Genomic DNA, 16933 nt, shown 5'->3' with positions numbered 1-16933 from the left:
TACATTTCAAAACAGCATCCACCTCCAGTAATGCTAATCGCTCCTCGATTAAATAGCTTCAAGCCGGCCTTGGCCCGGAAAGAAAAACGCCAGGTAAACAAAAATCTTTGTGTTTCATGTCCACCATCGATTCAATTCTTCCTCCTCCTCCTCCTCTTCTTCCTATACTTCCATCTTGGCGTCGCAGTGCTCGCCAGGCTTTGTGGGGACCAACTGCTCCGACGAGATCAATGAGTGCTTCTCCCAGCCGTGCCAGCACGGGGGCACCTGCATTGACCTGATCAATACCTACAAATGCTCCTGTCCCCGGGGAACGCAAGGTCAGAACACCCTCCCCCCCCCCCCCTATCCTCTTCTCTGTGTCTCTTAATTAATTACATTTACCGTTGCAGATGGGTGGAATATTTTTTGTAAATTTTCGTAATGTTCGGGTAAATTTTCATATGAATTTAAGATTATAGGTAAATTTTGGAAACATTCCGAATTGGAAACTTTCATGGATATACTTACTTAGCAACTAATGAAATAAAATTCAAACAAAAATGGTTTTACGCAAACAAAAGCTCAATGAAACTACATATTATGTTTATAAAACTAGCTAAAACTAATTAGTTAGAGTGAATATGTCCTTGTCAAAAATGCCAATTAAAATCAGGCATTGGTTTTCGGAGTTAATTTTAACTCTATTTCGGTATTGCTGTACATCTGTTCAGAGGAAGAAAGGACAAAAAGTCGTTTGGGAATTGTAATTTACTTTATTGAACAAGACTGTACTCAGTGACCATGTTTTATCCAAATTCTCAATTACGTTTAAAAAAAAAAAAGCTAACACTAAAACTAATAAAAAGTGACGCAGACTTAAAAAAAAAAAAACCTGCCCTGAAAACAAATTAAAATTGACTGAATTTTCATAGCAAAAAGTCTAAATGAAATAAAAACTAACTATAATTAAAAATCCCAAACTATTACAACCCTGGTGTTCTCTGCAAAAAAATGAATGATTTTAGTCCAGAATGCTTACTTACTCTAGTTGAGTAAAAGTCTTCTTTGCTTGTCTGAATGACTGTATTATATTGCCCGACCAGTGATCACACACCAGCACGAATAAATGAATCACAATGCCCAAATTGTTTAATTCCTTACACTTACACCAGGCGTCAACTGCGAGATCAATGTGGACGACTGCTTTCCCCTGGCCGAACCGGTCACCAAAGAGCCCAAGTGTTTCAACCACGGACAGTGCGTGGACGGGGTGGGCGGCTACCACTGCTTGTGCCCGCCGGGATACGTGGGCGAGCGCTGTGAAGGCGATGTCAACGAGTGCCTCTCCAACCCATGCGATCCGCGCGGCACGCACAGCTGCATCCAGCTGGCCAACAACTACCGCTGCGAGTGTCGTACCGGATTCACAGGTACATTTGAGATAGAGCATGAGTGGGCAAAGTACGGTTTTGCTTTTAAGCACGGCCCACCGACAGTTTTACATTATCAATAAAAATGCTAATTTTGTAACTTGACTCTAGGTCAGCGCTGTGACACCGTGTTCGATGGTTGCAAGGGGAAACCATGTCGCAACGGGGGGACCTGTGCTGTCGCCAGTAACACCCCGCACGGCTTCATATGCAAATGCCCTCCTGTAAGTACGCACATACTCACAAAAAAAGGAAAACACTTCTTGGATTTGTAGTTAGTGTCAAGCTGTGTACACCTGGGCCTTCCCTTAATCCACCTCTTAATACCACCACAATCATTTATATTTGTAGTTTATTTGCTTTCTTTACATGCTCAGGCCAAAACCTTGTCTAATTTAAGTAGGTAATGTAAGCATATGTAATGTAAGTTTTGCTTTGGCGCCATCTTGTGGCATCTTGGTGCTGAGGAAGTCACATTTTTTTCAATTGAGGAGGTACTGCTTGGTTAGGGATTAATGTGAAGGGCTACCAATTTGGTACAAACCTCTGAAATGACAAATGTGCCATTGCTCTTTGTATAATACAGGTGTTTTCTTTCTTTTTGTGACTTTCAAATTTACACCAGTCAAAGGGTGATGATTTAAAAAAAAAAACAGCAGCAAAAATATGTTGGATGCATCTCACTGTTAACTGCACACTGTTACTAACAAAACTTTGTAATAATGCATCACGTTAATATGGCGCTTTTCTGGACAATGGACACTCAACGCCACCGCAATGGATACATTATTCATGTACCCGCACTTTCACACTCTGGTGGTAAGCTCATTGTTCTGGAACAGAGCTGTACAATAACACAATGTGATGGCATACAACTGTGCAACATATATGGATACATGCATTTGATCTAATAACATAACAAAAACATAACAACTGGAATCAAAGTTCATCAATGCTGAATATTAAATGAATGAGCGCAGGTCACCACAGATGTGTTTTGCTCGTCCTACTTGGCTGGAACAATATTTGCTTAGATGAGGCAAACAGAGGACAGACAAAATCTGATAGATGGCCAAAAGAAATCTTACAAAGCAGTTCAGTCAATAGATGAAGCGAATAGACTGCTGGGAAGAAATGAAATTAATTTAATGGAACAAATATTACAATTCAGGTTTATAAATGTAGCTTCTAGAAAAGTCCTTTCCGAGTTTGAATTAGTCTTACTAACAGCCCACCCGTGTTTGTCATTAATAGTGAATTTCTTCCAAACAGGGATTCACTGGCTCCACGTGTGAATACAACACCCACGCTTGCGGCAGCCTCCAGTGCCACAACGGCGGCACCTGCATCTCGAGCCCAAAAAGTCCCAAGTGTCTGTGCACGCCGTCATTCACGGGGCCCGAGTGCCAGTACCCTAGCGACAGCCTGTGCAAATCCAACTCCTGCAACAACTCGGGCACTTGCGAGGACACCATCAAGGCACCGTACTACCGCTGCATCTGCCCCGCTAACTTCAACGGCCTCTGGTGCCACATCCTGGACTACAGCTCCCCGGGCGGGCCGGGCCACGATGTGGCGCTGCTGCCGCCGTCGGCGGCGGACGAGGCCTGTGAGATCGCGCAGTGTGAAGAGCGCAAGCATAATCAGGTGTGCGACGTGCTGTGCAACAACCACGCATGTGGCTGGGACAATGGCGACTGCTCGCTCAACTTCAACGATCCGTGGAAGAACTGCTCGGCCTCGCTGCAGTGTTGGCGCTATTTCAATGACGGCAAGTGTGACTCGCAGTGTGACAATGCCGGGTGCCTTTACGATGGATTTGACTGCCAGAATCTGGAAGGACAGTGCAAGTGAGTATTGTATTGCTTGTGTTACAATATCATTTATTATTATTATGTAAATGCTCCTCGAAGCAAGTGTCCATTGTTGTTTGTATTCGGTTCTGTGGTGCAAGCGTGGTCGGCGTACTTATTTGTGTTCAGTTTGTAATGTATTAAAAGCACTCGGTTACTTGGTATCTTGAGTACTCAAGAGTTGTATTGCATATCGGTGTGAAAAAAAAATAACATCTACCCACATCCATATAATAAACTCTGACAATGAAAAATGATCTTAAAAAGCAATATCAGTAGTCTTAAGATTTAGTAAACTATGCATTTGAGCACATCAATCAACAAGTAGCGTTGTTTAATAAATAATCCAAAGTGTAGCTAAAGACATACAAATATTTAGAGTAAAATAAATTATTAATTGGAAACACTGTCCCATCTTTACTACGCTTGGTAGTTATGTTTAATTACCGCAAAGTTTATTAGGGGGTCCTTGAAAACTTTTCTCACTTACACCTGCATCCCAAAAGTTTGACATCCCCTCAAACACCTTCAACTTAATGTTTTCTGTTCTGCAGCCCCTTGTACGATCAGTACTGCAAAGACCACTATGCCGACGGCCACTGCGACCAGGGCTGCAACAATGCAGAGTGCGAATGGGACGGCTTGGATTGTGCCAACAACATGCCCGAGAAGCTCGCTCTAGGCCAGCTGGTGGTGGTGGTCCTCATCGTCCCCGAGCAGCTCCTCAACAACTCATTCGGCTTCCTGCGAGAGCTCAGCCGCGTCCTGCACACCAACGTGGTGTTCCGGATGGACGCGGAGGGCGAGACCATGGTGTATCCCTACTATGGCAACGAGCAGGAGCTGAAGAAGTACAACGTCAAGCGCTCCGCGGACACATGGTCCGATGTGCCGGGCAAGGTGCTGAATGTGGTCAGGAAGAGCCTAGATGGGACCCGGTGGACAAAGAGGGAGCTGGATCACCTGCAGATGAAAGGGTAAAAGAAAGATAAAACTATCTGCAGAGGTGGTAAAAGTTATCACACACTGTAGTGAAGTAGACGATGGTAGAGCCTATTTTGACCAAGCACGGAGTAGACTAAAGGGCCTGACCAATTAATCGATAATAAGTCATTGGGATTTGAGTCAGCATATTGCCGATGACCAACCAACTAAATGTATTCTCTTGGCCCGGTAGTTCAATCGTGCACTTGGAGGTGGACAACCGTCAGTGCGTCCAGCAGTCCACTGAGTGTTTCCAGAGCACCACCGACGCTGCCGCCTTCCTCGGGGCCTTGGCCTCCAGCGGAAAACTGGACGTTCCCTACACTATTGAAGCAGTTTATAGTGAGTATATGTCAGCCTCAACATTGGTATACAACCTGCAGCTCTGGAGTCGCATGTGGCTCTTTCATCCATCTGCTGTGGCTATCTGTGACTTTGGAAAATCAATATTTAATTTTAAATTACTTAGTTCATTTTTCAAAAGTTAATCTAAATTTGAAAATTATGATATTCTTGAAAGATTAAAATAAAACATTTATTGAACTAATTGACCCCTGGGAAGCAAACACTGGCTAAATCCAAAAAAGAAAAAAAATAAGCAAAAGTTTAATGCTACACTCTAAATGAACTATATTAGAAAAAAAGCAGCACTCACGCCTCACAGATGTCGCGTGGTAAAAGGGAAGTTACCTTCTAAAGTCCTGTTCACTAAGTTTCGGGAGCAGAACTCACATCAAATAAATGTTTTAATTGGCTATTATTTCGCAAATACACAGTATATTTTACATTGTTAAGTGAAATAGTACTTTTTTAATTTATCTAACAGCTGACTGCATGCTCCACATGCAACTCACACTATTTATTAATTTTTTTAAAACAAAAGGAAGAACACAAACAATATATGCTGTTCTATCCTCAATTTAGATGTCAAGTTTTTGTGGCTCCCGGTGTCTTTTTTTCTGTGGTAAACTGTCGAAATGGATCTTTGAGTATTTGAGGTGGCCGACCAGTGGTCTAATGTGTTGTTTTTTTTTTTTTATAAATTTCTCGACTGAAAGTGTCACTTAGCATTTTCAAAGGCATATTACGGAGTGATACCATTCTGTAAACAAATAAACAAATCATCAATTCAAGTAGATGAAATTCAAATGATTAAATATCTGCGATTCCTGACATGCAAGTTACTGCACTGAAAGTGTATAATTATGTTGTATAAATTCAAACTTGCCTATAAAAATAAAAAAAATCTGCAATTATAGAGGGGGCCCGAACAATGAACCGCGATGTAGCGGGGAAAGGCTACAAATGATGTTGAATAGGTGTAGTCAGGCCTCGATTTTAGAGTCTTTCCATATATGCTCGCTCGTGCAAGCCCTGGTGGGACACGTGCGGGGACGCCCACTTGAAAAAAATGTAAATATCCACGGCACCCTCCCACCCCGGTCAGGTGCTAACCCTGCTGCTCTTTGATTGTGTATTTGTTATGCGGCCATGAACAAATGCAGTGGCGATCAATCAATCCTTTTTCCTGGCTGGTCTTAAATCCACTGGCTTCAGGCTCCAAAATGCTTAATTGCTGCAAATCAACTCATAGCAGCTCTCCATCTCTTGCTTTTTTTTTTTTTTTTTTCGTGCGAGCATGGCACGAGAGGGGCTGCTGCTGCAACCTTCACCTCGCTGGATGTAATACCAGGACTTAAGGCTTTAGGATGGGGAGGGGAGTTTATCATTTCAAAATCGTTAGTAGAGGGGGCGGGGGGGAGAAGAGGAAAAATTGATCGGGAGTGTGCAAGAAGTTGTGAGTCTTTGTTATCTGGAAAATCCTAATAAATCCTCCGTCTTTACAGCTTAAAGCGCGTGCAGTAATTTGAAGTTCATTAATCCCCCCCGTACCCTCCCTTCTACGCTTTTTCTCTTAAAGAAGAAATGGTAAAGTTGTCTTGGTACCCTGAGTTGAAAAGAGAGTGAGGAGGGTGCTAGTGGTCTTTTTTTTGTCTTTTCTTTTTCTTTTTTTTCTTTTTTTTTTTTTTATCACGCCCCATTCTTTGCAATTGTGATTATTACAGGATAGATAGTAGGGGCAAAAAGCGTTCGGGACGCGCACACTTCTGGTCCATCCGCGCTCCAGTGACCATGCTGTGCCTTCTCCCACCAGGCGGCGCCGACCCGCAGTCGCCGCAGGAACTCTACCCGCTTTACCTGGTGGTGGGCAGCGTGGCCATACTGGCCTTAGTTGGAGTGGGCATGGTGGCCGCCCGCAAGCGCCGGCACGAGCATGGGCGCCTCTGGCTCCCCGAGGGCTTCAAGACCACCGAGCCCAGCAAGAAGAAGAGACGCGAGCCTGTTGGGGAGGATTCAGTGGGATTAAAGTAAGTTACTTTTTGGCTGTTTTTTAGGAGTCAGGGGGAAAAGCGACATCTAAAACTTCAAATTTTGAGTTTTGCTGGATCATTGCTGATCACTAAAAAAGAACAATTTCTTTTGAAATGTCATGTGGATGCTGAAGAAATGACGCTGAACTGAAATGCTGTGGATTTTCCGGAATTGTTCAAGTGTGAGACTTGAAAGATAAATGGTTTAAATCATTCAAAAAATGTAGAAGGATGAGGTGAATGTATGAAGTATCTTATAATTGGGGTATTTTATTTTGAAAATTTGTGAATTTGGGGAAAGGGATATATCGAGATTAAATGAATTAACTATTTTGAAGTTGAAAGGGATTTAATTGGTCTAGAAATATGGAAGAAGTTAAATAGTCAAATATCTATGAATATGGGAATTTTATTGTGAAATGTGTGGAATTTGGGAGAAGAACATAGAAAGTAGTTCCTAACATGACCTGAATGTGCTGAACAGTTTGATGTTGCAATGATTTGAGTTGAGTAAGAAATATGGAAGGAGGTGGTAAATGTGTATAATAGCTGCTAATTTAGGAGTTTGAGAGTTTGAAAATAAGGGAGTTTGGGGAATTTGATTAATTATTCCCTCACCTAAATGAGGTGAACGTGTGGAAAAATTGAATGGTTTCAAATGGTCAAAAAGTTTAGAAGAAGCAATAAAATCAACTTAGTTATCTCTTAATTTGTTATTTTTTTCCTGATAATGTGTGGATTTTGTGAACGTGATAATTAGTTTTCCAGAATGAGCTGACCGTTTTGAAGTCATAAAATATTGATAAATTGTGGAATTTTATACTAAATGGTGTGCAATTTGGGGTATGTGAAAATTACTGGAATCCTAGGATGTATGTATAATATCTCAGAATTAGAGAATTTTACAGTGAAAATTGGTGAATGTCATTAATTGTTCAACTTATGTCCTGAATGAGTCAAGATTTCAAATTGGAAAAGTATGAATTGATCAAGATATGTCGAATAAGGAGGTATATACATTTTGGTTTGGAAATTTGTGATTTTGTAGCCGGGGTGGTATAATATAATTCCTAAGATAAGTAGTTTGAAGCTGGAATGGTTTCGTCGGTCAATAAATGAGGAAAGGAGTAGTATGCCCCGAAAGTGGTTCAAATAACACAGATTGCCGGTTGAGTTGCACTTTAATTGGCAACAAAGGGGTGTGGTATGAATTTGATCAATGATTTATTTATTTTTTTTTTTTTTTGGAGCACCACTCTGAAGACGTGAAGCAATTTCATCGGAATCTTCTCTTGTTCGTCACAGGCCGCTGAAAAACACCTCGGACATTTCACTCATGGACGTCGGGCACAACGACTGGGGAGAAGACGAGACTTCGGACTGCAAACGCTTTCGAGTAAGAAAACAGCAAAAAAAAAAAAACTAATAATAAGAATAATTCTATGAAAGTCATTTCTATGAGAATCAATCATACTAAGTTACTAATTATTGACTGTATTCAAGAGTGGCAAAATTACACTCACTCTGTATTTAAGTGGAACTAGACATCCTTTTGTTAAAATAAAAGTCGACTGGTATTTTTCATCCCAAATTTTTAGTCTGTTTTGTTTTATGATTATTTTAAGATTTAATCATTTTTTTCCAAAATATCTTTACTATTTTATGTAATAGTTCTCTCTAAATATATTTTCCAAACATTTTTCTTTTCCACAAGATTTCATATGGTTTGTTTCTTGTGTTTTTTATATATTTTTATATTTTTTGTATATTTTTCCACACAAAATTAAGAAGGATTTGTTTTTCGGTCAATTATATGAAATACCTGTTTCCATATCCTGCCACAATGGGGAAGGTTATACTTAATAGTTACTTGAATGTTATTTTAATTGTGATTAAATAACGTTATTGTTTTGTTTTTTTAACCCCACTTAATATTATGTATTTCTTTTCCCTCTCCAGCAGTTTGACGAGCAAGCTGTCCTGAACGCCGGCGAGCGCACGGATAACCGGCAGTGGACCCAGCAGCACCTGGACGCGGCCGACCTGCGCATCCCCTCTGTGGCGCCTACACCCCCCCAGGGTGAGATTGACAGCGACTGCATGGACGTCAACGTGCGGGGGCCAGGTGGGTGACACTCATCCACTCATCCTATGTATGTGTGCGTGTGTGTGTGTGTGTGTATATATATATATATATATATATATATATATATATATATATATATATATATATATATATGAGAGAGATAGATAGATAGATATATATGAGAGAGATAGATGGATAGATAGTGTGCAGCTTCTGATCTGTCATGATGAATAAGTATTTTCTCCTGCGAGTGTAATACGGTTCAATTTGTGCAAAAATCCCAAATGACATCCATCCATCCATTTTCTTTACCGCTTATCGTGATTGTGATTTGGAAGCATGAACAATTATGCTCAATGATCAGGCACGTGTCAAATGTAATTACATGATGTGAGCTAGCATGTGTGTGTCTTGTGCTTTCTGTCAAAGCAGAGAGCACATCACGTTGCCAGTGTGTGATTTGCGTTGGTGTGCATGTGGGAGTTGCTGCAGGCGAGGGATCTTCTTCAAAGCAGCCGGCGCCTTGGGGTTTGGGAAGAGGGGCGGGGGCATTGATTCCTGATCAGATTAATCATTGCGCGCCTGTAATGGGCCTCCATTTTCGAACCTAGTGACCTGTTTTGACTGAGACTGGAAGGACAAGACACATTTCAACATAAAGAAAAGATCACAGCTTGGTGTTATTGGTGAAGCAAACCGTTTTTTAAAGAAACATAAGCAGAAGAAGAGGAATACAATGGATTCATATTGCGCAATAGGACACACAAAAACGCTTTACTGAGTAAAGGACAAACAATGACTTAAAAATGGAGACAACAAATACCATTCAAATGACAAAGTAAGTAATGTTTGAAATAACGTAATGATATATTTCAAATTTTAAAGTGAACAGGACATTGAATTTTCTTTAAAACAAAATTACATTTTCAATGAAAAGTATGACATCTTTTAGCATTCAAGGTTTTCTTACAATTTTTTTACTTCAATTTTAATCTTTCAACATATTAACTTTTTCCTCAAACTATTGATGCGGGCAGGGTTTAATTGTATTATTTGAATATACCGCGGGTGTAGTCTTTTAACGTTTAAAATAAAAATATTTTTAATTAAAAAAAAATTTGAGCGATATCTTGTTGAACACAATGAAATGCGCACATTTTATTGACCTTTTTTGTTCCATTTAAAATAATAAGTGTGATATTTGAAACTTTCATGCCATTTAAAAGAAAAATCACATCTTATTTTTAGACACATTTTTCTCATAACCTTTAGATATAAGCCATATTTAATGTAGTTCTTAGAATATGGGCGGGCCAACTACAAAAAATTGCTTTATGTCTTGTAATATTCAAATGTCTTCACAATTTTAAATAAAACAAATTGTTTCATTCACTTTTGTTATAAAAAATATATATATATATATATATGTTTAACATTATAATAAAAAAACTGAAATTTTTTTTAAATAAAAAATAATTTAAACAAAAAACTGATAACTTTTTTTTTACAGTTGTATTCCTTTATTGTAAAAAAAAATGTGTGTGATTTTTATCCTTTTGATGAAGACCACTAAATAAAGCATCAAGTCATAAAAACTAACTATTCTTTCATTTTGCTCCGGGCCAATGAAAAACATGCAGTGGATTGAACTTTTGACACCCTTCTAACCACTGAAGACGTCAAATACAAAAAGGAAATTTTGTACTACATGACAGCTGGGGTAGTGCATCAGGCTGTCACTAATCTTTTTAGAATCAATTATCATATCAACTATTCCATCGAATGCTCGAGGAATCGGCTTTCCTCTGCCATCGAAGGCTCTTGGCAAAAATTTGTCATCGACGTATTTTTGTGGTCAACTTTTTTTTTCTTCGCCCGACATGCCCGATTTCGAGAAGAAAAATTTGGACAAATCAAAGTAATGGGGTTAACAACTAGCCAGCGCACTTTTTTTGCCCCCACCATTGCTGATCGATGCGCAAGGATCGAGCAAATCTGCCGGATCTGCAGCCCACAATTCCTTTTGAAGAGGAGGAAAGCCGTCAGAGTCGCCGCGGTGAGCCGCCTCGCTCAGTCAGATATCGAGGTTCGCTTTTTTCTATCCCCCGCAGCTTTGCTTTTCTTCTGAAGCAGCGTCGAAGCCTACATCGGAATCCGTTATTCAATTTTTTTGTTGCTCTGTTTTGATGGGTCTCTGCTTTGAAGTGTAGCCTGTTGTCTTCCTTCCTACGTGAGTCTTAGAGCTAGTTTTTCTTTTTTTAAACACATCCTGTTTGCTAACAGTTAGCCGCAATAGTCTTGGCTTACTGGAAGTGTGCATGTACATGTACATGTGGTAAAGATGCATTCTTCCACTTACAACCCGAGTTAAACTCAGCTCCTCAACATACGAAGATTTTAGAACAGTTGAGATGTATCACTTCAACGAACTTCTTGCCACCATTTCCTCCTTCATTCTTAAGGCTTTTCAATTACGTAAATTTCTCCTTTTCTGAAATGCCTGTGATATATCAGAATGTGGAAAAGTGGAGTGCTGCGAGTACTGTCCGTACATATCCGGAAAGTAATCACAGTGTTTCTCTGTTGGTTTGTGAATATTTTCCAAATTGGGAATTGGTGAAACGGGTTTAACTGTAACATCACCAACTTTGCGTTTTTTTATTTTATTTTTTTTGCCTGTGCCCACTTCAGATGGATTCACACCGCTGATGATCGCGTCCTGCAGTGGCGGCGGTCTGGAGACGGGGAACAGCGAGGAGGAAGAAGACGCCTCGGCCAACGTCATCAATGACTTTATTTACCAGGGGGCCAGCCTTCACAACCAGACGGACCGCACCGGCGAAACGGCGCTGCACCTGGCCGCCCGCTACGCCCGCTCTGACGCCGCCAAGCGGCTCCTGGAGGCCAGCGCCGATGCCAACATCCAGGACAACATGGGCAGGACCCCGCTGCATGCTGCCGTGGCGGCTGACGCCCAGGGGGTTTTCCAGGTTAGTTCGCTATGTCCCACTGGGATCGTGTCTTCTCCTTTTGGGTCCAGGAGAGAATTAATGAAACATTACTGCAATGTGTAAAACACAAAACTGTGTTAGAAGTATTTAGACTAAAAAGTACACAAATGTTAGATTAAAAACATAAATCCACAATCATTCGAAAAAATCGGAACAAAATTATGTAAAAAAAATAATAAAATAAAATAAAAATGAAAAAACAAACAAATATGAGGATGAAAAAGGAAAAATACTTGATAAAATTCAGGAAATGAAAAATACTTGGGAAAAAGAAAAATATTTCTTTTTAAGAAATGAATAGTGACATTTTAGAAAAAAAACAATATTTATTTGACAGTACAAAATATTCGACTAAGATACAATAGCAGATTAAAAATGTGCAAAATAAAATAAATTTATTTTTAAATGCAGTATATGAAAAATACCAAAATATTTGAAGACAGAAATACCAAAATCCTTTATTTTGGTAAATAATAAATGCTAAAAACTCAAATATTACTCAAACATATGTAATCTGCGGTTGTATTGTGACTCAATGTTTGATGATGTGTCCAGATTCTCATAAGAAACCGCGCCACTGACCTGGACGCCCGCATGCACGACGGCACCACCCCCCTCATCTTAGCCGCCAGGCTGGCTGTGGAGGGTATGGTGGACGAGCTCATCAACTGCCATGCCGACGTCAATGCCATTGATGATTTTGGTAAAAAGATAAAAAACAACAACCTCTCGCACTTATAATGAAAGTAAGAGATTTTGTTCATCATATTGTGTTTGTCCTCTCAGGCAAATCAGCGTTACACTGGGCCGCTGCTGTGAATAACATGGCGGCTGTTATTGTGCTGCTCAAGAGTGGCGCCAACAAGGACATGCAGAACAACAAGGTATAGTAATCAGAATTATTATTATTGTTGTTATTACCAAACCATAGTTAGGTATAATGGACCTACCGATGTGTATGGATATATGTATGTATATATGTTGTGTAAAATCATATGTTAACCATTTTATCCATACAATACAGAACCTTTTAAGAACAGCACCCTGTGTCTTGTGTTCACCTTAGGAGGAGACTCCGCTGTTCCTGGCAGCCAGGGAAGGAAGCTACGAGACAGCCAAAGTCCTGCTGGACCACTTCGCCAACCGAGAGATAACAGACCACATGGACAGACTTCCTCGAGACATCGCCTTGGAACGAATGCATCACGACATTGTACGTTTGATGGATGAGTACAATCTAGTGCGGAGTCCCCACATGCACGGAGGCGCCTTGAGTACCGCGTTGTCGCCCCCGCTCTGTTCGCCCAACGGCTACCTGGGTGGCATGAAGCAGCCCTCGCTTCAGGGCCAGGGCCCAGCGAGCGGCAAGAAGGCTCGCAAACCCGCCGGCAAGGTCTGCAAGGATGCCAAAGACATGAAGGTGAAGAAGAAGAACTCACAGGACGGGAAGCCACCCGGTAGCTTGCTGGACAGCTCGGCCGTGCTGTCCCCAGTGGATTCGCTGGAATCGCCCCGTGGCTACGGCTCCGATGCCGCGTCCCCGCCTGCAATGACGCCCGCGGCACTGGGCCACCTCCAAACAATGTCAGACCCGCACATGGGCGTCGGCCACATGGTCATGCCGAATAAGCAAGAGCTGGCACGGATGCAGTTTGACCCGCTTCCACCCCGCCTCACTCACATGCCCGTGTCGGGGTCCGCCGGCCAGTGCGATTGGATGTCCAGGATGCAGTTTGGTGCAATGAGGGCCAGTGGTCAGCACGGGATGATGACTGCACCCCACAATGGACACCCTCAGATGATGGTCTACACGGGTATTCCCAGCAACCACCTCAATCCCATCATGCAGCAAATGCAGAACCTCCAACAACTCCAGAACCAGAACTTCATCAACGCCGACTTGAGCCCCCCAGAGCTCCAGCAGGGCGTCATGCCCATCCGCACCATCCTGCCCCAGGAGGCACAGATAATGCCCGCCACCTTGGGCACCCAGTTCCTCACGCCACCCTCGCAGCACAGCTACTCGGGCCCCGTGGATGGCAACACCCCAAGCCATCAAGTCCAGGTGCCTGACCACCCCTTTCTGACGCCATCCCCGGGCTCTCCGGACCAGTGGTCCAGCTCCTCGCCGCACTCCAACATGTCGGACTGGTCAGAAGGCATCTCCAGTCCACCCACCAGCATGCCGGCCCAGATTGGACACCTCCCGGAGCAGTTTAAGTGAAAAAAGAACCAGTTGCTCTCTATTAATTTTATTTTTTTTACCTTTATTTAACCAGGTTAAAAACTCATTGAGATTTACAGTCTGTTTTGCAAGAGTGGCCTGGTATATTTTTGTAAAAAACAAAAAACAAACAAAAAATAACAACAACAACAAAAAAGACCAATTTAGTAGATTTTATATGCTTTTATACCAACATTTTATTGAGCCAGGGCATATACATTACTTACAAAAAGTCTAGGTTATTTACGGTGGGATTTAAAGATAAACCTGAAATGCACTCAAACCTGGAGGCAGGGTCTGACGTTTAAGGTGGCCCGATGGCCCTGGGCCAGTATGGCACTGTGACACGCCACCTTACTGGCTCCACAACAACAACACAACAAATACAATGACATTAACACATTTTTGCTTTTTACACCAAACACATTATTTTGTACTGCAATGGTATTTTAGATGCAAAACTGTATTTTATACTGCCTGAAAAATACATAAAACAATGATAGAGAAATTTAATATTTTTTTAAAGGCTTAAAGGATTGATGATACTCCATTTGCAGCAATAAAAAAATATTATTTGTCTATAATTAATTTGCTAACTTCATTAAGTTACATGCACATTTAATAACTTTAAAAATTATTTTGAAAATAATAGCGATCGTTTATTGACACATCACTAGGAAACGGTCATGTGTGTAAACGTTGGACTATGCTGCACAATGATGATGCACCGAATGGAATGCGTCGACCGTAAATCGTGAAAGAGTGACGCCAGAACATTTCAAGGCAACATTATGAAATTATCTTACCAAGTGAGATTCTACTTATAATGTGGAAGTTGCGCAGCCGGCTGGACTTTCCAGTCACAAAATAAACCTTGGGGAACGTGTGGCTTAGGTGGTGCAGTGACTGGTCTTCGTACATAACACATGGTCAATCCTCTAATTAATTTCTGCCACCTTGCGCGCATGATCAAAAGAGTTCTGTTTTGCGCCCGTGTCTCAGCGGCTGACCTTACGAGTACTGGTGGACTCCACTGCACTTTGGAAATAACACCCCACTAACGACGGCAGGGATGGTGAAGGTTTTGAGAGGAAGCTCAGATCCTCCCCCGTCAGATCAGCTACCACCTCTGGCTTGCTAAAAATCCTCGGCACGGCATTAAATGTTTTCTAAGTCCCCTCCTCACACCTGAAATGTTCACTGCACAAACACGCCTCTGCTTGTCCTTGTGCTTTTGTGCATTTTTCCAAGCTTAGCTACATAATTACTACCAATCAAGCCATACATGTACAATGAAGCCTTTCTTTCAATAAAACAATTTAAAGACAAAATATTAAATAATTATTGATATGTATCGTTATATAACATGAATAATATACCAGTCGCGGTAATAACAAGGTCATTACAACTTAGCTCATGGTGGGCCCACATGCCCACCACTCAAGGTTTAATGTTGGACGCTTAGAGGTGATTCGTTGTTAATTTTGCAGTTCAACTTGTAGTTAGCAAACAACATGTTGTGCAAAATGGTACTGAAACATTGAGCAGTTGGACATGTGCATTCAATCGTTTATCTAAGGTCATGTGTAAACTTTGAAGTGCATTTTAGGTTCATCCTAAAATTTCACCTGAAAGTGTACTTTACTTTAGAAAGGTAGTTGTAGTCATTCTTATAAATAATGATGTAAAAGTGGATCATTTCCTGTGGCACAGTACCGTAGTTGGAAATCACCATTTTTTTTTTTTACTAACATAAGCACATGCCTTTCATCCTCTATTTTTTCATTTGTATTTATTGTCTTTATTTAAACACATTGCCTGCCTATAGAAGTTGCTGGTAAATACTGTGTATCCTTGTTCTGATCTTTTCCTTTTCCGTACATGCACTGGCTATTTATTTGTTCTCATTTTGGCTCCCTTTTATTTGTTGTATAATCTTTGTTCATAAAGAAAATTACATTCGAGGGGCATTCCACGGAGAACCTCCAGTGTTATGGGCGTCTTTTTTTTTTTGTATATGTGTGACTGAACAAAAGGAAAGACAAATGTACAGTTTAAATGCCATCTTGGAGATTGGCTGTGTCATAACGGGCTTTATATTAAGTCCTGTGATCATTTGACAAACTGGCCCGTTTGGCCACTGAGTCCAAGTTCTTGTTGTTAAGCAGGAGGGGGTCAAGGAAGAAAAAAAAAACACCTCCCTTCAATTCGTTTGAGCCTATGGCTGTGCTCTCCCATGTTGTAAATAAGTCATAAATTTCCCCAGTGAGCAGGATTTTGTTGAAGAAATCTGATGTCTTAAAACATAAAATAAATTAGTGTATGTTTTCAAATGTTTTTGCTGCACATTAAACTGAGTGTACATAAACACTTTTACACCCGCTCCCTAGTATGTAGTGAGTTTTGTAAAAATATATGACTGACCAAAATTCAGTACCTTCTTATTTTCAGTGTGTAAAAAATGTTTCTCAGCATAATAAATGACACCTGTTTGTCTTAAAATTGTCTTTTTTTTAATGAGCAAACATTGAATTATATTATTTGGAATCCAGTCGAGCTTTGATTCAAGAGTCCTCTGTTTACCCCAATTTTTACGAAAGTTGGAACACGCAAGTCTTTCACGAAGGCGTTTGGATAGGTCAGTGAAAGAGAAAGTCAGAATTAGAATTACAGTAAATATTTGTGTGAAAAACACATGTAGGTCACAAATGTAAAATGCTAACCATACGTATGGTACTAAGGTCTACTAGTTTTTATGACTTTACTGTAAACATCTGTGGATTTAGATAGAGCCTTGTCGAACATAATATAATATAATCAAATATATAACTAGTAACGTCCACCTCACAGTGCCGAGGTCGTGGGTTCGATTCCGGTCTTACTGTGTGGAGCTTGCATGTTCTCCCCGCGCGTGTGTGGGTTTTCTCCAGGTACTCCAGTTTCCTCCCACGTTCCAAAAACATGCATGATAGGTTGATTGGACGCTCCGAC

The 16933-nt window shown here is 40.9% G+C and overlaps 1 protein-coding gene across 2 annotated transcripts in view; it reads left to right on the top strand.

Annotated features, from left to right (window-relative positions):
- The window catches only part of LOC148344141 (neurogenic locus notch homolog protein 1-like), a 54479-nt gene extending 39383 nt beyond the window's left edge, over positions 1-15096 (top strand). The window contains exons 22-34 of one of the 2 annotated variants that reach the window (XM_088293849.1): positions 188-320; positions 1155-1412; positions 1524-1636; positions 2685-3262; positions 3820-4242; positions 4443-4591; positions 6405-6618; positions 7927-8017; positions 8584-8746; positions 11399-11697; positions 12274-12421; positions 12505-12602; positions 12785-15096. In XM_088293849.1, the coding sequence (XP_088149975.1) occupies positions 188-320; positions 1155-1412; positions 1524-1636; positions 2685-3262; positions 3820-4242; positions 4443-4591; positions 6405-6618; positions 7927-8017; positions 8584-8746; positions 11399-11697; positions 12274-12421; positions 12505-12602; positions 12785-13942 (3825 nt within the window). In that variant the 3' untranslated portion in view covers positions 13943-15096. Of the gene's footprint in view, positions 1-187; positions 321-1154; positions 1413-1523; positions 1637-2684; positions 3263-3819; positions 4243-4442; positions 4592-6404; positions 6619-7926; positions 8018-8580; positions 8747-11398; positions 11698-12273; positions 12422-12504; positions 12603-12784 lie in introns of both variants that reach the window. The other variant, XM_088293842.1, reaches the window with a different exon arrangement.
- Positions 15097-16933: the final 1837 nt, after the last annotated feature.

This window comes from Idiotropiscis lumnitzeri, chromosome 1 (genome assembly GCF_059441095.1).
Source record: "Idiotropiscis lumnitzeri isolate Australia: NSW breed Sydney's pygmy pipehorse chromosome 1, RoL_Ilum_1.0, whole genome shotgun sequence".
NCBI classification, from domain to species: domain Eukaryota; kingdom Metazoa; phylum Chordata; class Actinopteri; order Syngnathiformes; family Syngnathidae; genus Idiotropiscis; species Idiotropiscis lumnitzeri.
Note: the sequence above shows the minus strand (reverse complement) of the source record. Positions and strands in the feature narration are given on the sequence as shown.